The sequence below is a fragment of the Lingula anatina genome, chromosome 1 (genome assembly GCF_051362555.1).
Source record: "Lingula anatina isolate TDL-2025a chromosome 1, LinAna3.0, whole genome shotgun sequence".
Taxonomy (NCBI): Eukaryota; Metazoa; Brachiopoda; class Lingulata; order Lingulida; family Lingulidae; genus Lingula; species Lingula anatina.
This window is the reverse complement of record NC_141767.1, coordinates 34,942,095-34,968,727: the sequence shown is the minus strand read 5'-3', so window position 1 is coordinate 34,968,727 and position 26,633 is coordinate 34,942,095. Positions and strand designations below refer to the sequence as shown.

The following is a 26,633-nucleotide window of genomic DNA, read 5'->3' as shown; positions in this document are numbered from 1 at the left end:
GTACGGTTATCCCAACGTGAAAGAGCGCTTGTAACACAGAAAACATACATAACATACATTGCACATATAAAATTAGATAGTTCTTTATGAGACAGGTTGATTGCATCAGTTGAGAAAGGCCATTGCAATCACATTCGAGCGGGCCATGTTTGGCCATAACAGATTATTCTTTATCATCGACTGGATGAAAGTGGTCATTATTATAGATACCTTCCTTGGAGACACATAATATACCCTGGGCATTGTCAACTTTTCAGTAATTTTTTGATTTTACCAAATACATCAATTATAACTCGTTTAAATGACCGTTTAAATGGTCATAAGAAGGTGCACCGCACGCACACGCCGGTACATTTATCAAGCAGTACGACGCGTTCATATAATAAGGAGAAAAAAGTATTATTAAAGACACCGAAATATGGTTACGGATAAGGATAACCTGAAAGAACACGTCTTAAAATGCATGGCAAATATCACAGAGTTCAATTTGTCTTTAATTTGATATTGACATATCCTGTTAATTCTTATTCTTATTTTCTGTACGCCAAAGCACGAAATCTCTGACCTTTTCAACAGTTCCTGATTTTCAACATACATGTATGTTGTATAACTCGTCCTGTAGATGGTTAACACAAGGCAAACATTGGACTTCCATTTATGTTACATTGTTGTTAAGTTTTTAACTTGTTAAAACAAAATACACCCGAACTAAAAGGTTTCTTATTCAAGAAAGACATATTTTTATTAGTGTTTTTTGTAATTAATTTAAATATGTTCACAGCAAAATATTAATTATATACATGTAACAACAAGGACTTTTTTTCGCTGATTAAAACTATCTGGTCCTAATTATATATAAAAAAAACAAAAACAAAACAAGATTAAAAAAAACACTCCCTCGAAATTTTGATGTGACAGGCTCAGATGTGCAGTTGGTGAGTTTACGGGCATATTTCATCCACGCCAGGGACTCACGATCTTACAACTTCTTACGGTGTGCCAGGGGATCGTTTCCAATTCTGCAAATTTCGTTCTACCACCCCACAACCCGATAAAAATAATTAAAACGAAAAAAATACCCCTTAAATATAGCAAATAGCAATTGTGAACCCCTTGATAAAAAATAATAAATAAATACATAAATAAATAGAATTAAAATAGAATTTAACAATGAATTGTATCAATGGAAATACTATGCACATCAACTAAAAAATTGTCCAAATATTTTTATATGTGCCCATGCGCTTTCTCTGGGGTAATTGATCACTGTAGGTCTTAATAGGTGTTTGTTCATCCCAGACACTGCTGCACCCTCTCACGGCAGCAACTTTAGGGGCGTGGCATGGTGTCATCAAGGAAGCTCCCATTTCTTCCGGCACTGTCGGCAGCTGTAAATTGATAGAAAAAGTAAGTAACTGTAAGGATTAATCAGAAACACTTTTCAGAACTTCATTCTCCAAGCTTTCACGATTTTAAAATAAGTGTAACTCTAGAAAAATAACTTGTTTGTTTTCTGTCTCTAGATTCTTACCATGGGTGTTGTAATCTGCTTCAGCATCCGCACAGTTGGAGCTCTGGCGCACGTGAATAATGCGTGCTTCTGGTTGGTCTGTTGGCAGGAGGTCGCTCAGACCCCAAGGGTAATCAATGCCACTATTCTGGCTGCTAGTGACCACAGTTGTCAGTGAAGCTGCGGAAGTAGAACAGCGTACGTGTTCTAGGCGTGGGAGACGTGCTGGGAGATTTCTCCTTGGGGGAGGCACGGCCAATGCACCCTGGTATGGCAGGGTGCCACACCCCTGGCGAGAGGCTGGAGAAGGAACAGCTTCATCCTCGTCAGAGCTGTATTGCTCGCCTTGAAAGGGGACAAAGGCAGGTTTCAGAATGGCTGGCGTTCCCAGTGGTCCTTCATCTTCATCATCTTCATCATCATCATCATCATCATCATCAGTAGAGGAAACTGGTTTGGCAGCGGCGTTTTCTTTATCTGACTTTCTTTGGAGGATCTGGGAAAAATGGTGCCACATTTAGGAATGTTCTTTTTCCTAAGTCGAGTTAAGCTTCCTTTCTACTGCTGAGGATAGTAACATTTTAACTAACACCTTACACCCATACGTTTAAACGAATCCCTGTTTCTGAAATATTCTACATCTATACATATTGCACTTTAAACACCTTAGGTTTGAAGGCTTCAAATTGTATAAAACCCCAAAAGGCATTATTAAAAATGAGGAAAAAAACATGTGAGGTTGTTTACCTGTTGTCTTTTCATGTCCTTTTTAGCCAGAGCCTCCTTGTTCTTATCAGAGAGCTCCTGGTGCCGCCTAGCGGCATTCTCATGTTTCTTGTTGTACGCCTCTAAGGCAGCTTCTTGCCTGGTTGCGATGCGCACCGCTTTCACACGAGGGACCTTAGATAAGAAAATAAGTCAGCCTGTTTTCTATTTAATTTTCAATTGTAATTGCTAATCACACAAAGACATTTTAATTGTAGTCTGTCTCTCATTTACCTATGTATAGTTTTGAAAATAGAGTATAAAATAAAGTACCGTAAAGGGGACGTAGTAATAAGTGCTTAAAGGGATAATAACTCTTTGTATGATATCTTTATTTCACAATAAAAACATTGTGAACAACTCATATAAATATAATATATTCTGTTTTACCACAAAAACAGCAGTTAAAGCTATTATTCTGATATCTGAGCTTGTCTTCAGATCACGTGACTTCCACTGATGGCTGCACTCTGTTATAATCTCTTAAGAGATTTTAACAAAAAACCAAACTTTTTAGAAAAAAATCAGGGACTAACTTTGAATGTAAAAATGGATTCATTAACCATTGGTAAATTTGGGAAAATTGTTGTTTACTCCAGGAAAATTAATTTTTTGGCCATAACGAAGAGTTATTATCCCTTTAAATGCATCTCTTCAATTTAATCGGCATAATCAAATGAGTGAATTTTAGTTCATGAAAAAAAAACTAATCACATCAGCAGCTTTGCCTAGCTTTCTTCTTATTGCAGCCGCATGTTGAACCATTGATTCTCTGCGGCGTTCGATAGCGGCTTCCTCCCTTTTCTTCAGTTCCTCTGCATCTTTTCGCATTGCAGTGGTTGGTCTAGCTAGTCTTAAAGAGAGGAAAACGGGGAATGGACTGAGATTATTTGTAGAAAAGTACAAGTTGAGAATAAAACTTGCAGACAAAATTGACTATCATTCAGAGAGAGAGAGAGAGAGAGAGAGAGAAAATGATGTCAGAAAACTGTGTTTTTTACGTTACCTTTTTGGCATAGCAGTTTTTGGCCTGGCATCTTTATCCACAAGCTCCCACGCTGTCCCAGATGCTCCTTCCTGTGGTTTTCCCACAGTCTGCAGTCCAGCTTTTTTAAGTGTCCTCTTGTTGGACAACTCGTCCTTGAATTTTGACAGTCGGCCTTGCTGGGGGCGGACTGGAGGTGGCTGAATGCAGAATTATTATGTAACGTTGTACACGTATCATATAAATTTTGATATTTTATAAGCTTGATCTCGATTGACAGACTTTATTCAGAGCTTGATTTGTACAATTAAATTTGTTAAATGTTTATTTTATTTCGCCATCACAATATGATCGAGCAATGGAGCTCAGAAAGTATATCATTTTAGGCAAGACAAATTATGCAGACTATTGAATTAAGGGGCAAAGAAAGTATTTGAGTTTACCAACTGAACCAATTACTATTTCTATCTTAAATTGTGTATTCACACATAGAATCAGAGTATATACAAATTAACACTAGAGGAAGTGTGTGTACGTGCACATGTGCAACGTATAGGCTTCTCACACGATCCTAAACAAAAGCAATTCTGCAAACATTAAAAGCAGAACAAATGGAAGGAACGGAATGAAAAAGTTGACCTGAAAGAGGAACCAAAGACAGAACTCACTTCCATCATCAAAAACAAGAGCGGTTTTACTTACTGTTCCTTGTGGATCTACACCAACACGGGGGCGCCTTCTTCTAAGACGTTGTCGCACATATTGATATGCATGGCCAACACGCCCTCTTGCAATCCTAATAGCATTTGTGAACCGATTTGTAAGAGGTTCAAAACACGACATTTTATATTTAAATATACGCAAACTAAATAAACACTAGTCACTGACAGCTTGAGTGTCGCGCCATCGCAACTCGGTATCTGTCTATTCAGATTTAATTGTTTTCTGCGCATGCGACGTTTCCATGGTGTTTTTTAAAAAACGTCTCAACAACATAATGAAATTTTAATTGTTGCATCACGTCGTGTCGCCAAGATTCCTTTGTTGTTGTTGTTGTTATTATTTTTTTTTCAGAAAATCTTCTGTTGATTTTTGAATGTCAAAATTTTTTTAATTTCGAAACCGTATTAAAATAGGCCTAAAATATACTGAAAAAACGATATATTCATTGATGCAGCCTAGTGCAACACAATTGAATGGAATTTCAAGGATTTTTAAGGATGAAATGTAAACATTCACGACTATATACGAATACTACATTTTCATTTTTTACTGTATATAGTTTTATTAGGCCTATATTTCATCAATTCATTTATACAGGTAATGCATATATAACTGGAAATATACCACCAAAACATATAACAAGATTACCCCACAATCTGTTATTTACATATATCAATAACACTCATTTGCTGGATAATATGAGAGAATACTTAGTACTGCTAGCATGATTCGTACTAGTAATCTACTGTCGTGCAGTTTACGCGACTCACATTCCTGACTTTTAAAACTCGTGTCCGCTACACGGAGAACAAACCAGTACTTAAATATGCATGAGTCATGACCTACTTTTACCTTGAACGAGATGACACACATACCTGTCTTATGACCCTGTTAAGAATTTGAGTAGTTTTTTGCAGAATAAGGGAAGATGGAGTCTTTTTCTGCATCCGTAATACTAGTTTTTATTTTGTATATATTTCAAGGTAAGTTTTGGTGCATTTAAAATTCTTTATTTGACAGGGTTTTCAAAATGACTTACCTGTGTTCAAAATGCCTCACCTGTTAGGAATGATCGTTAAGTTGCCGCCATCTTGAAAATCGGTTGTTTATGAAACTCAAGCTTGAACGTTTAAGAACGTTCACGTTAATTTATTACTCAAGTTATATGCCACTAAATGCAACTACCGTTGTGTATATTTATCGTATGACTAAATAATGGTAAAGGGATTCCGCTTTTGTGTCCTTAATTAATTGTTTTTTGAGTGGGCGAGTAACTTTTGTGTATATGACCTCCCACTATTTTAAACTGCGTAATTATTGCTTTGTATCTTAAAGAATTTCTCTTATATATGTACGTGTTCAGCATACTTGCTCTCATTTATAATTATTTATCATTTTTTCTTCATTATTTTGAAATACGTTTGATATTATTTATTAACTCACTAATTTCGATTTTTACAGCATTAATAATTGCTTTATTTATATAAATATATTTGCAAACAAAATTTTACCATTTTGAACTGTTTTCAGTAGATCGTTTACTAACTGATACGGCATGGTTGCAGTGGAAGGATTTTATGTCGATGGCTGAATAACATTTAACACATTTTTAGCTCGGGGGCGTCTCGATAGTCCGAATGTTCATTGGTCCGAAAAGTGGTAACATTTTCATCGATTTTTTGGTCCGAAGGTTCTATAGTGAATATTCGGACCAATGAACCTTCGGACTATTGAACCTTCGGACTATTGCTACGGCCCCCTTTTGCACATTTAGCTCTCGGCTAACACTTTCATATAATTCTTTTTTATGAGAATGCACCTTTTTTCTTTTCACAAAATAAATATAATGTACACAATTTCTCTTTGCTGCATAATTAAATCAACTAGGTATTATGAATTTAGATCAAGCTTGCTTGAAATATACCAGAATACAGTCTGCATGTTTTGGGCTCACAAATATAATATGAAAAGCTTTTTTTACTGATCTTTGGCTTAACTAGAAAACAATTATTATTTTAACAAGGTTCAGTATTTGATTACAATATTTCTAACCAAATGCTTTGATAAGAATCTGAAAAAATAATATTGAATGTTTTTGCATGCCTTTTGCAAGGATTTGTATTACAATTTTATTACTTGTGTCAAGCAATCTTCTTGTATTAAAAAAAAAAGACTTCTTAGTCATCTCACAATTTTGCATGTTGCACCTCTTTTAGAACTCTGTCAAGCATTTTGAGTTGGTGTTGTGGCACTTCAATGAAGTAGAGTATATAACGTACAATCTTGATTGCTAACCCAGATTTCAGTGCAGTAGCCTAGCAGCCAATGTTTTGCTTTTTTTAGCAGCAGATGCCATACCCCCGTCATACTGTTATTCATGTACATCAAACCAGCCAGGGTGTGGGAATGTTCTCAGCGAGTGGGTCCAGCGATGGGTCGAATGCGGAGAACAGACAATGTGTGTGAAAGTTTACCAAGTAGTCAACGGTGAGTTTACCCGTAGCTGGCTAGCGCTTAATCTCCACATTAATTTGTTTTACTTCTAGCCGAAGCTGCGGTCCGCTACTGTTATTCTTGTCAAAGTACCACCCCAGGTTGTGATGACAAGCTGGACATCTATCTCCAGAAGTGGTGGGAATGCGGGGCCGATACAATGTGTGTTAAGATCTATGACAATATCAGGGGTAGGTACAAGGTACTGCCCATGGGGAGTTGGCCAAAACACACACCCCCCCCCCCTCCCCACAAAAAGAAAAAAAAACATGCATTTGCAACCTGCATTTTCAGTGTGGACTCCCTGCAGTGTGCTGAGATCCTGAATGATATATGTGCAATGTACTAATTGTACCATTTGCATGGTTTTCAATTTTATATGTTGTCTTTTATGATCATATCCTTTGCACATGCACACATATATATAGTCTTGTGTACAGTACTTGTCAGGCTTTTGTGTGCTTGAAGCAACAATTTATTATTGATTATATAATCTTTTGTGAAATGTGGAGTCGTGCTTAAATTTTGCTAATCTGTGTTGTAAATGTACAGAGTGTAACTGTAATGTGTTTTTTTCAAGGCACAATACACCAAGTCTTGATTTTCTGATGATTTCCCTGTGTAAGGCAGTGAATGTATTACACTTGATTTTGCATGAAACACTGGTTGTTTTCAAGTGTTGCAACAAACCTTAAATTCTTACTTATATATTTGTTTTATTTCTTTTCATTATTTTAGGCCAAGAACAAATAACCAGAGGCTGCTTAAACCAGCTGATGAAAAACACCATATACCGGGAAGACATGCCAACCAATCGGAGACATAACTACTGCCTTCCTGGGCGTGGCTCTGCCAGTTCCGCCGTGTATCCCGGATCACAAACACAAGACTCCCAGCGTACATACTGTTTTTGTGATGACTGGAATGGTTGTAACCATGCCGGAAATCTGGCAGTTTCAAAATTGACATTATTGGTGCCATTGTTTTTATCTGTAGCCTGCCTGTTAAGGTTGCTTCACTGAAGCATGGACTTTGTTTGGTTTCCTTTTTTTGTATAAATGAGTTGTTTTCTGGGCTTGATTTATCAAAAAGACGAAAAAAATATTATCTTCAAACCAGCCAGATCACATTGTCATTCCATTATAAATGACAGCTGTTTTTATTACAAGTTTTATAACAAAACTGTTTTAAATAAAAATGTTTTTGTTTTATTTGGGCAAATTTGATTTAACCATTCCATTTTATGTACTGAAGAAAGCCCAGATTTTTTTACTCTGCCTTTAAACAGTGATGCCTTTCTGTTGCATGTAACACCTAGCACATTTTCTTGATGTGTTTGATACATTGAATTGAAGATGGCAACCATGTCTAATACTGCATTTCAACTGAGCAGCTGGCATTCCAAGATATGCCCAAATAGGAAACGAATTAACACATTCCAAACTAACATGATTCTCACCGAATTTAATAACTTTTTGTTATGCCAGGATAAATCTATTAGCACAATGAACTGTGTCAAATTTGTTTTTTTTTATGATGAACTGTAGGAGTAGGTGTGCACTCTTTTCAGAGCAAAATGGCCCTTGAATATATAACAGGTATATTTACACAAATGTAATGCAGCTTTACTTGTGTGAGCATGTATAAAATTATGGCCTTTTGGGGGCTTTTGTACATGCATGGGTTCAGTATATGTGTACATATAAACATTTTGTATATTGAAGACCAAGCAAACCTGTTTTTGTTCAACAAAGTGTTAATCTGTGCAAAGAGAATGCAGCTCTTTAGAAGTACCCAGTCTGTACATGTAAATATTAAGAGGCACTCAAGTCCCATGTGCTCTTCAAGCATGTACCTATATGCTTTAAATGTGCTTTGTAAAGTTTTTAAAATGTAAATAGCAATAATCTTTGAAGTCTCCAAATGGAGGGCACGACAGCATGATAGCTCTGCAGTGACCCATTGTATTTTTTTTTTGTGTGTGAACTTGAAGAGAAATTTATAGGACCAATTCTGCTTTTTTTATCATTTCACGTGACTTGACATGACTTGACATTGATAAAATGGCTTACTCCAGAGTTATCCATTAAATTATGCAAGTTTTCATGTTTATACATTAGATTAAAGGATAGCCTTACTACATAAGAGCTTTTAGTTAATAACATTGGACATTGACTATAATAATTATTACGATCTGTACATAGAAGCATTTATAGTTTATATAGTTCAGGGAAATCTTTTCTGTTTTATTAGATTTGTTTCTAATTCCTTTTCTTTAAACAAAGGAAAGAAAAATAAAAGGAGTAAATTTTTAAGGTATATGTTGACTTTTGTCTCTCTTATGGAGCATTCTCCACTCCTGAAAAATGTTACACTTCCAGATTAAATACGGCACATGAATTGCTTAAAACTTGGATGTAAATATAGCTTAATGGTAGCTACTTTAAACACATAAATAAAAATGTATATACATGTATAGCTAAATGAAATGTATAATTTACCATGACTGTGCAGTAATTACTCTTCCCAGCTGGGCCAGTCTTGTAAAACAAAATCCCAAAAGACGTGATATGCTATTAACTCTGTAATCTGTATTCAGAGATGATATAAAAACATCTGCATGCAATATTGTATAATATTGCAGTAGGATGATCAGCATTATTTAACAGTTAAATCAAGTTAAAAAGGAAATTTAGATACACGGTATTCTTGGGTAAAAACAATTGGTTTATTTAACTGGAATTAACTGGAACTCAGCATTATTTAACAGTTAAATCAAGTTAAAAAGGAAATTTAGATACACGGTATTCTTGGGTAAAAACAATTGGTTTATTTAACTGGAATCTTAATTACATCACAGTAGGTGAATCAAAGTGAGACAGAGGAAAAATATCTTTTAAATTATTACAATAAGCCCATCAGAAATATATTATAAGGTAAATACGGCAATAATGTAAGAGTCAATGTGAATTAGACGTCAAAAATATTAAAATACTTTCACATATGACATACACAAGTTTGCCACAAGCAATTGCTTGGGTAAAAATTGTCCACATCAGGTTACATAAAGCAATGTGCTTTTAAAATAATTAATTATAACAACTAATAATAACCTATAAGTAAATAAAGGATATGTAAATGCTAATTTTTATATACATAGTGAATGAGTTAGTAAATATAACAAAGTCCAACAACAAAGTTCTATTCCATACTTCAGGAAAATCAATAATGGCTTTATTCTCACTGTGCTCTGGACAGTACAGTGAGAAATTCAAGGAGAATAAGAACTGAAAGAGGCAAACAAGAAATGCTGGAAGAAATATTGCCCCAAAACATAATGTGACACTGCATACAGTTTAAAACACTGAATTTATGCATGAGGACAGTAAATAAATGTGTAGAGAGCGATAATTCAAAAAGAAACATTTTATGAAAGGAAGACTTGATTGTGCATGTTCTAAATCTGACCATGCTTGTAGCATGACATTGCCTTTTATTTGTGCCTGTATGCTATGGCAGTGAAATGAAATACCAATAAAATCACTATACACTCGGTACGAAATATTTAGCATTTTTCTAATAAGGTAACTTAAACAAGACTTTAAGCATTAATTACCTTCCTTCCTAATCATAAACATATGTTGATATCATAAAATACCTTGAAATTATTACCTGTGTGATAATCAGAAAAATACCATCATGGCCATTATCATTCTTTAAATTTCTTCTAATTAGCACCATTCGAAAAATGGGAACTGCCTGTAATCATTCTTACATGGCAAAAATGAATTTGCACTTTTCAATGGGACCAACAATATATCCTGACATCATCATAATAAATCTAGCAGAGTTTGAAAATGCAACTCTTAATCTTCTAGAGTTGACTTCTGCAAACATATATATATATATATATATATATATATATATATATATATATATATATATATATTAAAACGTCTAACTGGCACAGAAAGGAAACTATCCTACAATGTTGGTTATTTTGAAACATCCAAGAATACATTCGCCAAATGATGCAGATGCAATGTGTCTGTGATATTAAGTTTGAAGTCTGATTTGTTTACGTGATAAATTATAAATAAATAAATAAATAAATAAATAAATAAATAAGATAAAAGTTTGCTGGAAATTAATTATTAAGTTGCTTTTGCATGTAGTTTAAATGAAAAACTCTCCAATTTACCAATCAATATTCAACTGATGCAGGTAAAACTTTTATGAAGAACCATTCTGATAATCAAACCATCTCAGTCAGCTTACAACATCCTGTTTCCATTTACTTGATGCAGAACATTGTTCAACATTTGATATACATGATATGCTGGTATAAGGCTGGTACGATTTGGTGCTCAGGATACTATTCAAAGAATACAAGTAGTCAGATCATTCTTATGTAAGCTATCAGAGGAAAACCTAAAACATGAACATTAATGTGAGCCAACTGGATCACATATGTACTGAATGAAAAAATGTTAGAGAACCCTGGGCTGAGAAGCATCTTGGAATCTGATGGCCAATGTTTTGTTAGCAAACTGCTAGAGGGAACTAGTAGGTGCTATTAGTGGACTGCATGCCACCTGGCCCACAAACTTATTCGATACTGCCTTGAAATTAAAAAAAAAAAATGCCAACCATCATAGAAATGGTAATAAACAACTGGTTGAAAACCAGGAAATTGACTGACTACCATTTGTGAAGTAAACCAAATGTCATGAAAACGATGCAGATAACCGACTTAATAAGTACAGAGCCAATTGCAACTCGGATTGAAAAGCTTCCCATAAAACCGACTAGATTCTTCATTCAAATGAAGAAAGCTCCCAGTGTGAGCACCAACAGAGAAGCAGTGATCTCGGCAACTGACTCAATTGTTATGTGTCAGGAAGAAGATGATCTGCATAGAGATTATACAGTCACCCAACAGTTTTCAACATAACCGACATGTATTGCTTTGGAAGCTCTAGAGACAAGAACCAGAGAAGACAGCCCTTTCATTGCCATTCCAAGTGTCTGAGCAATCTTTCTGATTGGAATTTACAATCATTACCAATGGCTTGTTTCAAAGATTGAATACCAGGAAACAGACGCAAGCTGCTGAGAGTAATTTTCTCGTTATGATATTGTGGATTTCTTCGAATAACATCTGGGTTTAAAGGTATACAGGGCAAATTACTGGCACAAAATACTCTATCAAAGCAGATATTGATTTTTTCCCAATACCTTATGTGATCTTTATCTCGGAGTCTTGCATTTATACATGAACATATTTTGTCTAGGTTGAACTAATTTTTTTCATCTTTAAAGTAGCATTCTCATGTCATATCAATGTCAATCAATGACAAAACATCCCAAATTTACCTACTACAGCTTTCAAATTATCATCGGAAGAGAAATCTTCTTAGGAAATTTCCATATAATATATTATCTACTCATTTTGGAATTGTAGTTACCCACCTTATGTCTCTTATAGTCCTAAATATGTGTAAACTATTAAATACTTATTTTTAATCACATCAATAACAACAGCAATGCTTATAAGTCTTTTAAGAAGTATTGTTGAAACATTGTACTCTTTAATTTTTATCAATATTCAATATAACTACTGTCTGGTCCATTGTATCTATTGTAAATGTACCTGTAATGATACATGGCTATCTTATCATCTAAGTAAAGCATCAAAATAGTGACAAGATTGAAACTTGGTCTGTCTGTAAAAAACAAGATTCATGGATATATCCTGAATTGTCAGCAAGTGCCGCCAAGCAAGGAAATATGGCACAATTATAAGGTAGCCCAAAGCACCTATATTAAAATCATATTTTTCATAACACAATAAATGCATATGGCTTTAAATCTGGAAGCTTAAGAATTATGGCAAGTTACAGCTATAGACTGTAAATATCATGGCACTAAATGTACAGCAGGAATGATGGATGGGTATTACTAATGTCCCACAAATTAATTTTAGTTAAAAACTAAAACTGGTTTATATGTTTATTGCAAAAATCCCCATGCTGAAGCGAATACGTTTTACATAAATATATAACATATCAAATAACAAATGAATGTACTGAAAGAAATTTCTGGGATGCTATAGAACAATTTCAATTTTCAAACTGAAAATCTATTTGCACATGCACACTATAAACAAAACACCAAATGCAAAAATAACATGATTTGCCGAAAGTATTGTAAAAATCACCGAAAAATATCTATATTTAACAATTCATTATGAATTTGGCACCAACAGTTGATTTCACTAATACATTTTTCAGCTAACCACCTGTCCAAGTATGTGTGCTGGTGTGAGGACTATCTTAGTGTTGGTACCTTTTCTATCTCTGCACTCTGAGAAGCACTGCAACATCAGCAGAGGTTCTGGTGTGACGGTCAACAGAGGTCCACTAAAACCTCCTACTCAGTTGCATGGCCACCACAACCACACAGACAAGCAGCATGCCTAACGAGTATTTATTTTCCCTCGTGCCATTGCATTCGTCACTACCGCAGAAGCACTGTTCCACATACCCACCATTGGATGCCTCCGTCTTGTAACAATCGTTCTGTTTGGCAAATCCACCAGTGGGAATGCTGGCACATTGGCGAGTTATTACGCGAGCATCTGGAAACAAAAACAAAGACATTAATTACTTGTCACTCTGTCATGCTGTTTATAATCGTACCATAACATGGTAGCTGTTTTGATGAAATAGCTATTTTTGCAAAGAATTGTTTTCCATGGAGAAAAGTGATTTCAATGTAAAATTCAGTACCAGACATCATACATAAAATTGTTGAGACTTCAATAAAAAAAAATTATGGCAATTCAATGAACTAACTTATGATTACTATAAAGTGAACATGCAAAATAATTGCTGAATTCAATTTCTAGCACTGCATTTAACATAATGAAACTTGGCAATAAATAAGATATTGCACAAAAGTAAAACTAAAATCTTGTGACAAGTAATTTTTCACACACCTTCATGTCTGGTTCCATCATTTCCAATTTTGGTGTTTGTGGCCACAACTTTAAGGCACGCGTCGTGCTGTCTGTCACACACCTGCAGCGAGTCCGTGGCATTGAAAGGGTCTTTACAGCCCAGATGGTCCTCACTGGTACAGTCATAACACTGGAGTAATCGAGCTTCACCTGGGACCAAGAGCAGAAAAGTTGAAATTTATTCGTTAAAAAATGCACCAATCTACTGTCTGAGCTGGATACTTAATTTTCTTAATTTTTATTTTTTATAGATTCTTTTCTGCAGTCACACAATTGTGAACAGAGGCTGATTACTTGAAGATGGCCTAATGTCCTATTATGAAGGTTTTTTTTAAATATGTGGACCATTTAAAAAATAATGGCTATTTTTCTCAGGACTATCTAGTTTATACTTGGCATAAATAGATGGATTATATTTTGAGCAGTAAGAAGTGGAAATAAGACATAACACTTAGCTGCTAAATTTTCAAGGATATTTTAAATGAATTCTTGCTAGGCTAAGCTCTAGACCTAGGTCACAAGAATTTGGGCTTTTTCAAATGATTCCTAATACCATCCTTTCGTAATATTTTATCATCACAATATGATTGCCAAAGAAGTTATTTGAATCAAATAATGCTTTTCCCAGTTTATCACAATAATGCTTTTGCAACAACTAGTAATCCCAGGAGAAAAAGCAAATTATGGTTGCGTTAAAGGGTTTGCTTCATGCCGTCAGAATGGCCTGAACGGAACATATTCTTCAGAAAACATGCCCAACTAACGATATCTTTATCCAAATACACAAATTAAAAGCTCATTTTGTAAATTTTTGGCTTTAAAAAACGTCCTATTTGCTCGGCCTGGGAGTTAATGAGCTACGTGGTCACGTGGTCCAATGACGACAATCGAGCCACTGGAGAACAGAGCGTGCTTAGCTGTCAAACTGAGCTGCATTGTCTACCTGTAAGATGACTTCTCTGGCTTCTGATAAAAGTTTATACTCATTCAAATCTCTTACCCGAAGGGTCTAAATCCTCGTGAAGCTGTGTAAAACCATTTCCCGTCTAGTCATTTCTTTAACAAGCATTTCATTATGGTTATCCCAAGTTGTATAAAACACTGCATTTGAATGAGTTAAGGGAAATGTTGATTATTGCATATGAGGTCCATGTTATTTGTGAAATTAAATTTATTTTATTAAACCGCTGACACTCCGTCTTGCATACTTTTATTAAACTGAGGTAAACAATGCCCGTTACCTTTACAAGTCCTATCTTAATCATCCATCTAACTGGAACTTCCTTTACCTCTTAATTAGAGGGTTAAATGGCATTCAATTTGTCTTGCTTGTACCGAACGCACTCTCTATCTAAGCTTTACTCCAGTTATCTCAGGTAAAAATCTACCTGTGCGTTAGTTTCAAAGCGCAGCTCCCGTAGACCTGGGGGTACTAGATAAAATCTGAACACCAGGTTTATCGAGGAGCTAGAGAAAGAAAGGAAGAATTTTTCCTGCACAACTTCATAGGAATTTTAACACGGACTTGATCCAGCTTAGACCTCCAAACTAACAGGGTGACATGGGCAATTTTCACAAACAAATCATAAAACTATATTTCAGTTAACCGCCTTTAAAATAAATATACCGTTCTGGGTAAATTAAAATAGTTATTAAATCGCAAGAATATTTTTGACTTAAATGATGATTTTATTATTAATGGAAATTAAGCTACTATATGAGGTACATTTGCTGTGATTACGCTGTCCTTCATGTTTTGCGTAAGTTTACATTTTGCTGTATGTGCTTGTAATCTTTTAAAATATGTGCGTACAATTTTTGCAGGTCTGGTTACCCCCCTGTTATGTGATGAGAGTATTAATTTGGCAATTAGTTCCTTAGCTTATTTGAATAGAATTGCAGTGTAAAATTTTCAACAAGATGTTGGCGAAATAGCTCATTACTCTTTGTAGGTATTTCCCCCGTCAAAGTTTGTCTAAAATTATCTTTCAATCTTTACTCTTTCAAAGACAGTATAAAGTTACCTGACATATTTTCATGTAAACTTAATGACAAGCCAAGTGTCTCCAGTTCATTCCGTACTCAATTTTACCCAAGCAAATTTTTTTCTTGAGTAGATCTTTATAGCACGGTGTTATAAGCTTACAAATTTGCAAAAAAAAAAAAAAAAAAAAAAAATTGCGTACTGACGCAGAATTTGCGTTTCAAGTTATAAAATAATCAATCTTTTAAATTATTTAATATTTCAGATGAAATTATCTTCAGAAACAAATCCTCAAAGCATAAACGAATTAGGATAACGAACCATTTTATTATAGCAGTTCCCATTTTTTCTTTAATATAACGCTCTTTTTCCTGTTTTTCCTCAACACGTTTTCTTCCACGGAAGCTTCAAGATACCCTGAGAGCAATTTCTTTTATTAATGTTCGCGACCGTGTTTGAACTTAATTGTTTAAGTATTGATATTTAACGTCATTTACAAATACCAATAAAATAACCCCATGAAATAAATGAGATATATTGAAAAATATGAAAGCCCACCAAGACGAGTTTCATACCTGTTATTACCTGGCTTGGGAATTGCAGCGGTGCATAATTAACAGGTTTGTTGTAAACGAGCTTTTGGTCAACTACAATGCATTTAAAATGCATCAGCAATCAGTAAGTTTGCCAACTGATGACAGTTAATCTGAAAGACTACCAGCTCTTGATATGATCTAAACCACCTGAGGTGACCATGATCTAGAGCATCGCAACTATTGACACCGAAGTTAGTAAGTAAGTCACGGAAGACCGTCACAGACAAAGAAAGATTGTCAACGAGAGCTGCAATTTTGGTGAATCCCACGGCAACACACAGAGGCATAACGAAAATTCCTCAACTCCGTTCAACACAACTTTCCTTAACTTCTCCGTCTTTATGCACCATGCAGCTCAGTTGAGTCTCATAGACCTTTATCGTGATTGTCGTCACAGTACCACGTGACCCAGATCTGTTGCTTCATTTTTGCATATTGAGGTGAGGTTTACTAAAACGCTTTTTTTTCTACTAACAGGTTGTTTTTATAATTTTTAAATGGCGGGGATCGATTAAAACATACCTCTAGTGTATAGATTGAGTGCTGTATCTTCAAAATTCGAGAAATGGATTTTTACATGAACATTGTCCTTTAAGAACAGAACTAATTTAAACTGGAAAATTCTTAATGAGGTCACCAGACAATCACACAGATCTACATTTACTGAACACGGACTTTTAAATATAGCAATGGTGATCAATATTTCTCAAAAACTAATAACTGTTTTTGAAGTTTTTAAGTTACAAGTTTAGACAAGCAGTAATCAATATTCATGCCAAATTTGACCTACATGTATGTATTCATTATAGTTTTTTGTAAAATACAACTTTAAGAGTCAAAATTCTATCTGTAATGCAAAATGACTATCATAGAATGCCCCATAATATATCAATGTGTCAAAATACCAAAGGAAAATAGGCAAGGGGTTTCAAAAATCATCCATTTTTGCTCGATTTTGCTGAAAGTAGTCTCAATTTTTATTTTTCCAGCCACAATGCAATCTTGAATTGGGTGACTAACAGATGTGTTCTGATCACCTACTAACACAGTGATGTGATATTAGTTGGACATTTCTATAGGCCCCTTTCAGAATGGATGATCCAAGTACTTATTGATCCGCTGACTAAATATGGCCGCCGAAAGTTCAAAAGCTCTGCTGCTAAATGTAATTCCTGATGATCTCTCCGACTCCACACGCTCCTTACAGATTAAATCTCTGCTCCGAGGGTTAATTGCTAAGCCCCTGCAGCAACGGCCCATGTGGAGGCAGGGAGACCATTAGGAATCAGCGGCATCACTTTTGAACTGTGGTCAGCCATATTTAGTCAGCGGTTCAGTAAGCACTCGGATCATCCATTCTGAATGGGGCCTAAGTGACCACAGTTGGAAGACATCTTTAATTTCAACCAAGTCAAAATAATCATCCTGACACCAGCTCAGCTAGCCTGCATGGAATCAATACAAGTTAACACAATGAGTGAAATTAACTCCACAAATCTACAGAAGATTACAAAATGGGAAATAAGCAATTACCAGTTTAGGTCTAATAAAACAACAAAAGATAATTAAGTGAAACTCCAAAGGACCCTATGAAACTCCAAGGGACCAATTATTTTCACATCAATATATAATTCTACTGGTGTATCCAATGTAAGAGTTAAATATCACAGAGAATCAGCTGTTTCACATAACCATGAAAACATAACAAGACCCATGGCCTGCAATACACTACCCATACACCCAAGGGACACTGACAATGAAAAAGCCACTTCAATTTTGAACAGTAACTATCAAATATTGATTGCCATCCACTCCCATGTGCAGTGCTCCACATACACTTGCTACCGAACCTGACATTTAAATCAAAGAAAATGCAACTAGTAACCTGTAAAAGGATGGAGCATGGATTGAGGAAAATTTTATAATTAATCATACACAAATGCACATACATGTGAGATGATATATAACACCTGAGTGATATATGCCAGAACACACAGAGCATCAGCAAGAGGTGTCCCAGATATATATCAAGAAGGGGTGGTAGTGTACTATTTAACATACATACTGAGAGTAAGTACATGTACCTGCATTTCACTGAAAACCAACCCTACAACTGAATAAAGCATATATCACATTCACTGTGATAACATCTCCAGGTATGTTTCATACTTCAAAATGCACAGTCAAACATACAGCATGCATATTCCTGTCAAGTGAACATAAACACACATATGCTTTTGAGTATACTAACACACATGTTCATCTGTGTGCATACACAGAAAATACTTTTTGTCTTTATTCTGATTTTTTTCCCCACTATTAAAGTACAGTTTCACAACGATAAAATTCTCATGTGTTTTAATAAACCTCATCATCTTGGCATCATTTGTATTGATGGAGGTCACAAAAAGCAAAATCCTATTATTCAGACTGACAAGTCCATCAATCAGTAGTATGAGGGATGAATTAACAAAAGATATCTGTGGGGGATTTATAATTTATGGATGATGGATAGATACATGGGGTAGAACAGTTTAACTGTGCATACTATGTACATATCAAGTGATTTAGTTTTAGTCTGCCTTCCTTCTTGTCCTGCTGGTTCAGTCAATCCAATTAAGTGATTCAACCCAATGCCCAGCCAATCAATCATAACATAAGGATTGGTAACCAATGACTGATTATCAAGTCTGATGCCTTAAATAAGCTGGCATAGAAAAGAAGATGCTATGTTCAGAGGTTTTCTTTGAGAGAAAAGAAACTGAAAACAATTATAAATGCAATGTGGGCTTCAAATGAAAATAATACAATATGCAGCATGTGAAATTTAATAGTGAAAATCAATATACTCATTTGTGATTGGGTGAAGATTGATTTGATGAGATTAGATCATGCAGTGTAATATAAATGTGAAGATATTTTCCTGGAAACTGTAATTGTTTTAAAGACAGTTATGTTTCTTTCTGGCATTTTCCTTTTGACCTTAAACAATGACCCTTGCCCATAGTCATCAATTAACTGGTTTCCTGGGGTTGCAAGTTTCTAGCACTTGCTTTTGCATTCACACACACAAACACATACAGAGAGAGAGAGAGAGAGAGACAGAGAGAGAGAGAAAATACTTATCACAACTATTTCTACCATCCTGCCATTTTTCATTGTTTTGCCTAATATATAGTCAACTAAAAAAACTTATTCATGACCAATTTTAAATGATTTTCCTTCTCCTAAAGATCATGATTTATATTTAGAGACCAAAAATTGATCAACTTCAAATCTAATTATTAATTTTCTCTATATGCTGGCAACCTTGTGATGCTCTCCTTTCCTATTCAATTATCTGTTACAGTACATTTTCCATTTCAAAATCTATTTAGGGTTTTAGCATAGCTGTATTAATATTGTGTGGCACTTGCCATAAACTACACTAGCTGTGTGAAACATCATCTTTCATTTGTGCTTCATAAGAAATTATATATATATATATATATATATATATATATATATATATATATATATATATATTGATGCCAGGATCCCTATACATGTTTTTTTATTATTATTGGGGATGGTAGAGAGCAATGAAAAGATGTGTGCTGTATTCATTTATATACAATTTACACATTAAAATTGTACTGTATATAACTTTTGTGTGGCAAACAAAGTGATTTATCATATTTTTGTTTTACTGCAGCAAATTTGGACAAAACCATGTGTCTCACTTATCGGTCTTACTAGTATATTGTCAGTGCTGGGAGTACTAGTAACTACTACTGTAAGTTTCTTAAGTGGGCATGATTGAAAACCAGTAGCACACCTATACAAATCCCAGGTGTGAAGCAACATTTGGACAGGCTACATCAATTAAGCAACTGACGCACGAAATCGCTGCCTCGTAGCGCCGACTTTGAACCTAAAATCGGCTTGCGGTGAACTATGAGAAAATAACGCAGCATTGTTAGTCATTGTTATGTTTTTTTAAATACAATGTTATACTTTATAACTCAATTACTGGTAAATTCTTTAATTGCATATTGCGGTGGATCACTTACCTTGACTGCAAAACGTTAAAAGAGCTCCAAATACTGCAAACAGTCCCAAAGCCCGAACAGGTATCTCCATCTCTGAAGTGCTTGCTTGGCTCCGTATCAATCAGTTCCAGCTAGCTGCACTAGTGACATCTGGTAACAAGTATCATATGGCTTTTGCTCCATGTAGGCATACACGTACGTACAAAAGGTGACCTCCTCGGTCGGCGAGAAAGTTGCGTGCACAGTACGAGTCAAAGTCAGGGGCGGACCAGGGATTATTTAAAGGGGGGGGGGGGGGTCCGCGGATGCGAAGCCAACTCTCCCCCTCCCCTTGGCGTGTGGTTCTGGGCCCGCTGAAGGGTTCGGAAAATGTTTGGTATTTTAGAGGGCGAACATTATGCCATTTGGTACAGTTTAGAACTAAATATGATTCAGCTAGCCAAAATTCTAAATTCAAGGGGGGGGGGGGGGGGGGTGGGGGGGGGAGTCAGGACCGCCTGACACCCCCCTAAATCAGTCACTGAAAATGACGCCGAAGTTCAGTGTTTGCTGGTTAAAATCGACAAGCTCAAGAAGGCTTACGTATTTCTTTCACAAAAGCGCATGTTTCAAGGTGATTTATTTTGGAAAAATAAAAAATGCGAGGCCGAGTTATATCTTTTTGAAATTTTGAAGATATATCTTTCCACCAATCTTTTTCACCCAAATTAAGTAATAGGTGCTTATTCAACAAATAATTTAGTGCCGCATACGAAAAATGAATTGATTTGATTAAAATAGCCGTTACATAAGATCTTTATTTTCAGAATATTTGTTACCTTAGAGAAATGCCCTTATTATTAATCAGATAAAAAGTAATCTCTTTTGAACGTTTTCATAAGATTAGGATAAATATTGGACCCACTGTGTATATGTTTTTCCCTTTCCTAACAGGGTCGTATACCATTTTCCTGTGTAATATTATACTTCGATGGTTTGGATATCTTATCCACTCTACATATTTGGAACATAACGTTAAACCTGATATTCAGTTTAAATTCTCGTCCGATTTAAAAAAAAATCGGCAAATATTCCTCCCGTTTTTTCAATTCGTTTAGAGAGTAAAAACTCTGGAAAATGTTTAAAGTTTTGACATTTTCTGTATCATCCATATTTTACAATCTTAACCAAATCAGAGTATCAACAAACTGTTCACCTTGTTCCAGCAGCCTTGGTGTTATCACAACGACTTTGATAGCCAACGCGAAAAGAGAGATAAGGTAAGTCTATATGTATTTACAATCTTTATTTAAGTCGTGTACAAAGTCAGTAATTCAATATCCACAATGAATGTCAAAAAGATTTTCTTAATTATACATGCAATTTGACGTCTTTTAAGCAGGACAATTAAATACAACCAATGGCAGTATAAACCGACTTAAATGCAACTTGGCGTCAACATATCTAGACATCTGTGATATTAATACGGAATAATAACCCACCACTGACGATGGAAATTGTATGGAATGATTGGAATTATATGTTCTCCAACTGAAAAAGTGTCGCACCTCCCCACTTATAACTTATGAAAATGGCTCAAACAAAAGTTATAGGGAATTCTACAAGAACGACTGTCGCCACTGATGGAAATGTGCTAGTTGTTTTTAAGGGCGCACCAAATGAAAATCTCATTAATGCCTACATTCATTAAAATGGGATTTCATAAAGAGGCGTCCCATGTTATTGCTGTATTGAGTATCTCCATTCATATATTGATGGGTGATGCTACACGTTCGCGAGCGATTAATTACGTTTACTGGGACTATGTTCAACGACGGGTGCAATAATACGACACGTACGTTGTCTACAATACATCTAATAAATCTATATACGTATTTGCATAGTGCCTCTACAATTTGAAGTACATGCAAACAGTTTAACAACCATATAACCATAGCGTATTTACAATCGAAGATATTGGCTTCTGTTGCGGCTTGGAAGTTAAAAAACGTCCACTGTATCATAGTATCCTCACACTAAATCTAAGCTAAATAAGACCACATCATTCATTTATCTCTTTAAAATAAAAAATAAAGTAGTTTCATAAATCACAATAATCACTTTGGGGAAATAAACATGTATAGCAGATACAAAAACGCTTAACAGTCTGCTCGAAGAATTACAAGTGTGACCGTGAGAACAATATGAAAAATCATAAATTCAGCCTTCAAACGCTATTTCGGTTTACCTTTCTTAAAACTTTTTTTTATCGAAGTATAATTTGCTACAGTTAATATCAGACGTTACATAACGTGTACAATTTTCCATGACAAAACAATGTCTCTTTTGGCATAGCGCACAATGCAAAATGTTATGTTAGAGAACTAGGAGTGCCTATTACACAGTTACAAGAAAACAATTAACAAAACTGTGTTATAAGAATAACCTCTTAAAAACAAACAAAGATAAGGACAAAACTAAAGAGAACGTGATTCCGAGTTTAGTGGCACCGTTGCATTTATCGGTCTGGCAGAAACATCTAACGCTAACACCTCCAATGGCATCCATTTTCTTACAGCTGTTAAGATCGTATTTGGTCAGATGGATTTCCTTGCCGGCACAGACACGGGAGACGACAGTAGCAGCTGAAATAAACGGAAAGACACGTAAAAATTGTTTAAAGAAAAATTAAAAATAAGGTATAAATCATTCTTATTTCGTGACTGTGAAGCCTTTTATCGTTTTTTTTCGTAATTTGTTTTTTGTATCCGTTTATCATTTTTGTTTTACTTTTCTCTCTATATGGCGGCAAGATATTATGTGCAATTATACAAAACCGTACACTATTTTATTGTCTGTCAGATAGCTGACGGGACTGTTGACCCATTCACTTATTACATAACGCCAAGGGCACCAATAGATTTCCGTCATCACGATTGATATCATGTTTCTATATTCAAAAGAACGAAAATGTCAACCCAAATCCATGCCACTTACTTGTGAATTCGTATTTCCTATGATTTTGTTCCACCTTGGTGTAGAACTTCATGCACGCCTCGCACCCTCTCTTGATGGGAACCTCGCCCAGCCAGCGATCGATTGGGGTGTCTTCGGTGATGTCTTCTACGGCGCCTCCCTGGCGACGTTGGATAATTGCCCTCTCCCTGAAGTCTTCGGGGCACTGGTAGCCATTACCGCCTTGGTAGACGTTGCACTCGTAGCAATCCACTGCATAGGTGACTACGAAAAAGATCGAATTAAAAAAAAGATTCAAGTAATAATATCGATAAAATATGTTGAAATGTCACACACAAGTATAACAAGACACAGTTTGTGTTACATTGGTTTATATTTCGTATGTGAAAGGAAAGGCTTTCTGCAATGCCTTTCTACAAGAATTGCATGTATTGTCTAATTTAAAATATCGGTAGAGCAAATATTTTAGGAAAAAAGTCGAAGATATAAGGGTTGTGGTTTTATGCATTTTTTTCACTTCACTCTTTTTAAATAAATAAATATGATGTATTTAAAACATGCAAAAGTGATGTAAAACACAGCATGATAGGGCCTAACATATCATTTCAAGTCGGAAAAACAAATAATGCAAACAGATAGGACCTGTAACATAAAAACCATGACCGGCAAGATCGTTGGTCATTTGATCAATGTGGTTCATATGATCAACTTGGATTAATTATCGGTATATTGACTTGCTTAAGTACCCAGCAATAACAAGTGGGTTTTTCCACCGATCTACACGTCCTCACAATTGACAAAAACGTAGTTCTCTCTGGATATTAGCCGGATAACAGGGCACATTTCCCACATATAAGCCTTCTACGACGGTCTGACGCTGCATCATTTTAAAAGTAAGCACACCCCGATGCTGTTATTACCGTCAAGGCCTCATTGGTTTAATTTATCCGTTTTAGTGCAGAATTTATTTTTCTCTGACAGCTAATATAAAAAAGATCGAGTGGGTGTGATATTTTTTAAGTTAAAACTGCGATTAGAAACATGCAAAAAAATTGAGAAACCTAGCTTGGTCGATTAGCATGCCTAGATCCTGCATGGGTATTTCGCAATCGCAAAGTTTGTCATTGAAATGACCCTAATATCGGGATAAGTACAAATCATTCTCCATGTATGGTAATTCTGTTGATCTGCAACCTGGGTTTACTTGCAGTGTCTACCCTAGATATAGCATTTGAATAATTTTTGATACCCAAAGAGTTCATTTTAAACAAACAGGTGTAAAATTGGGCCGCCATTCTGTGACGTCACACCCCATCCAAGGTTGAAATTAACCGACTCCTCGTTTGGGTTTCAGCATCAGCAAAGCGATCAATATTTTCCGTCCATATTTGAAACTGAAATATAGCTAAAATGAAGACAAAAAATCCGACTCACCTTTGTATAATGTTGCTAAAATGGCAACCGTAACCAGACTCCTTAAATAGGTCATGCTGTATCACTTTCCAGGTGTGTGATTGTCACCTTAGCAATGTCGCAAACCCTGAAAATCGCTTCTTTAAGGAAGACAAAAATGACCGTCGCAAAACCTCTACCGGTTATACGATTCCACCGATTTCGATAACAATCGCTGGAGAAAAGGGTCCAAAGTTTTGCGTGTCCCCCTCTACGCACAGGTGACTCGTCTTATTCCAAGATGGTGGACCCAAGGAACGCGCTCGGTACTTTTGTCATACATATGCAGTATGTGTAAATAGTTTATCGATCCAGGTGAGGGTGACGCATGCGCATTCATATATGTGTGGAATGTGACAGTGAAGCCTGGCTTTGAAAAGAAAGTTAGCAGAGTGTATTTCATTTGGGACCACTGTCCAGTGACAAATTACATGTAGAACCGTTTGATACAACATTTTCGTGGATATCACTCGAATTATGGAAAAAATATTATGAAACATAGCAAAGTGGTTCTTTTTGCCCCCCTCCAGTCGTGATTTCCCTCATTTAATGCACCACTACTAAACTTACCTTTATCATTTATATGTTTAATCCGCATTATAGTCTATGCTGTTGGCGAAAAATTTTGTTCATTCATGTCTTTTAAACATCAATCTTAATTTTTCAAATGGGCTACCGATTTAAAGAAAGCAAAAATGAAAATTAAAACTACACTTTCAAGTGTGTTTAAACCGTCATAACTAGCTCATGATTTTTCGATTCCATGTGTCAAATGTACATAATTTCGTCCTCGGGAACGGAGAGTTAACCTTTTTGTATTTTAATAGCGCAAATTCTTGTTTTTTATTTTCAGTATGCAGTACAACGTTACGAGGACAATGGGTGAAAAATATGAACCATTGCATTGGTGTATAAAGAAAAGTCCAAATCTTGTGTTTTGCCTTTTTTGTATTTTATGATAAAAAAAGAAAAAGTAGACTTTAGAGTGTTATATTTAGTCTCGAGAGACGATTTTAAGAGTAAAATTGAGAAAATCTTAACCAAATTATTCTAATTTCGAACAAAAATGTAACAACTTGATTCTGTTTTAATAATTCGTTGTATATGATAAATGTTAATTTAAGTAGTTTTAGGCACATTTGTATTGATACAAACATTGATGAAATGTCGGAAAAATTCAAGACGTGAATACGATCACTGAATCCATCGGATAATTAATATATATTTTTTACTTTCCCATTCTTTTAAACAGCTGTGTACATAAAGCGCCTGGCGCTAATAACTCCACCAAAATTAATTGTTATCTCGTATTTGACACTTTTTTCCTGTTCCCAAACACGAAATTTTCTCATTTATACAGCCTGTATTTGTAATTTCTTCGGTGTTGTTGGTCTGAGGAAATACCCAGTCTAGATTTTGAAGGCCGATGCTTTTTTCTTATGAAGTAAAGATGTTCAGATCGTAACAAGCTAAGATTACGGACAGGTTTAGACACCCCCCCTGTCTTAACGTACATGTTTTGAATTAATAATAACAGATAATCTTCAGTGTTTACTAAATTCTCTTGCATTTACACAAATATCATTCTACCGATGATTTCATGATAGCGATTTTGGGGTATTGATTGCAAAATCAATTTCTCAAATTTCACCTTTATACCCACGAACCTGACACCCACGAACACCAATTCGACGTCAATTTAATGAAACCATTGAGTATGCCTATTTCATATTCTTGCCAGCGATTTTTCTTAAAACCCGAGTTCAAAATTAGGGGCTCACAACTCCATGGCAGAAACATTTAATTCAATTTATTAAATTTTAAAGCTCTACAGCTCTTCAGAATTTGAATCAAAATGACGGCACGGGGTTGAAGCCAATTTTCGTAATGAGATCTTGTTCAGGGATGAAGTTACATGTACAGGTACGCCCCAATACGGATTGCTATCTCACCTCAAAACAGGAAGAGCCCTTGACGATAAACTCTCCTAGGTGCTTATGATAAGTAGCGAGAAATATAAACGCCGATATTTTATATTTTAGAGGGGATTTATATTGTTTTTTTTTTCAGCAAAAAGGCAGATGCATTATTGAATTATAAGATGAACGAAAATATTAT

At 35.4% G+C, this 26,633-nt stretch overlaps 4 protein-coding genes across 6 annotated transcripts; 1 reads left to right on the top strand and 3 right to left on the bottom strand.

Annotated features, from left to right (window-relative positions):
- Positions 1–707: 707 nt before the first annotated feature.
- On the bottom strand, positions 708–4,785 carry LOC106167209 (uncharacterized). The gene is made up of 6 exons (XM_086998816.1): positions 3,963–4,785; positions 3,282–3,460; positions 2,990–3,128; positions 2,258–2,410; positions 1,532–2,006; positions 708–1,388 (listed from the first exon to the last, which is right to left on the bottom strand). Exons 1-6 carry the CDS (start codon positions 4,101–4,103, stop codon positions 1,330–1,332), a joined length of 1,146 nt encoding a protein of 381 aa, XP_086854942.1. The 5' UTR covers positions 4,104–4,785; the 3' UTR covers positions 708–1,329.
- Positions 4,784–8,795, top strand: LOC106172012 (UPAR/Ly6 domain-containing protein crim). 3 transcript variants are annotated; one of them, XM_013552586.2, is made up of 3 exons: positions 4,784–4,966; positions 6,327–6,470; positions 7,215–8,795. In XM_013552586.2, the coding sequence occupies exons 1-3, from the start codon at positions 4,912–4,914 to the stop codon at positions 7,496–7,498; spliced, it is 483 nt and encodes a 160-aa protein (XP_013408040.1). In that variant the 5' UTR covers positions 4,784–4,911; the 3' UTR covers positions 7,499–8,795. The 3 variants fall into 3 exon arrangements, with proteins under 3 accessions (XP_013408040.1, XP_013408041.1, XP_023932146.1); XM_013552587.3 differs by lacking the exon at positions 6,327–6,470 and adding an exon at positions 6,530–6,667 and having other exon boundaries at positions 4,794–4,966; XM_024076378.2 differs by having other exon boundaries at positions 4,807–4,966; positions 6,330–6,470.
- Positions 8,796–9,286: 491 nt separating this feature from the next.
- On the bottom strand, positions 9,287–20,292 carry LOC106172024 (UPAR/Ly6 domain-containing protein qvr). The gene is made up of 3 exons (XM_013552601.2): positions 20,130–20,292; positions 13,477–13,647; positions 9,287–13,116 (listed from the first exon to the last, which is right to left on the bottom strand). Exons 1-3 carry the CDS (start codon positions 20,197–20,199, stop codon positions 12,899–12,901), a joined length of 459 nt encoding a protein of 152 aa, XP_013408055.2. The 5' UTR covers positions 20,200–20,292; the 3' UTR covers positions 9,287–12,898.
- Positions 20,293–21,378: 1,086 nt separating this feature from the next.
- On the bottom strand, positions 21,379–24,808 carry LOC106172013 (uncharacterized). The gene is made up of 3 exons (XM_013552588.2): positions 24,498–24,808; positions 23,085–23,327; positions 21,379–22,732 (listed from the first exon to the last, which is right to left on the bottom strand). The coding sequence occupies exons 1-3, from the start codon at positions 24,550–24,552 to the stop codon at positions 22,521–22,523; spliced, it is 510 nt and encodes a 169-aa protein (XP_013408042.1). The 5' UTR covers positions 24,553–24,808; the 3' UTR covers positions 21,379–22,520.
- Between the last annotated feature and the right edge of the window lie 1,825 nt (positions 24,809–26,633).

Coding starts and splice junctions, on each gene's coding strand:
- LOC106167209 (XM_086998816.1), bottom strand. CDS start 4,103: ATGTCGTGTTTTGAACCTCTTACAAATCGGTTCACAAATGCTATTAGG. Junction 3,129..3,281: donor AAAACTGCTATGCCAAAAAG/GTAACGTAAAAA, acceptor CCTCTCTTTAAG/ACTAGCTAGACCAACCACTG. Junction 2,411..2,989: donor AGCTAGGCAAAGCTGCTGAT/GTGATTAGTTTT, acceptor TTCTTATCTAAG/GTCCCTCGTGTGAAAGCGGT.
- LOC106172012 (XM_013552586.2), top strand. CDS start 4,912: ATGGAGTCTTTTTCTGCATCCGTAATACTAGTTTTTATTTTGTATATA. Junction 4,967..6,326: donor TATTTTGTATATATTTCAAG/GTAAGTTTTGGT, acceptor TGCTTTTTTTAG/CAGCAGATGCCATACCCCCG. Junction 6,471..7,214: donor AGTTTACCAAGTAGTCAACG/GTGAGTTTACCC, acceptor TCATTATTTTAG/GCCAAGAACAAATAACCAGA.
- LOC106172024 (XM_013552601.2), bottom strand. CDS start 20,199: ATGGAGATACCTGTTCGGGCTTTGGGACTGTTTGCAGTATTTGGAGCT. Junction 13,648..20,129: donor TTTAACGTTTTGCAGTCAAG/GTAAGTGATCCA, acceptor TCTTGGTCCCAG/GTGAAGCTCGATTACTCCAG. Junction 13,117..13,476: donor TGATGGAACCAGACATGAAG/GTGTGTGAAAAA, acceptor TTTTGTTTCCAG/ATGCTCGCGTAATAACTCGC.
- LOC106172013 (XM_013552588.2), bottom strand. CDS start 24,552: ATGACCTATTTAAGGAGTCTGGTTACGGTTGCCATTTTAGCAACATTA. Junction 23,328..24,497: donor TTTAGCAACATTATACAAAG/GTGAGTCGGATT, acceptor TCTTTTTCGTAG/TCACCTATGCAGTGGATTGC. Junction 22,733..23,084: donor TAGGAAATACGAATTCACAA/GTAAGTGGCATG, acceptor CGTTTATTTCAG/CTGCTACTGTCGTCTCCCGT.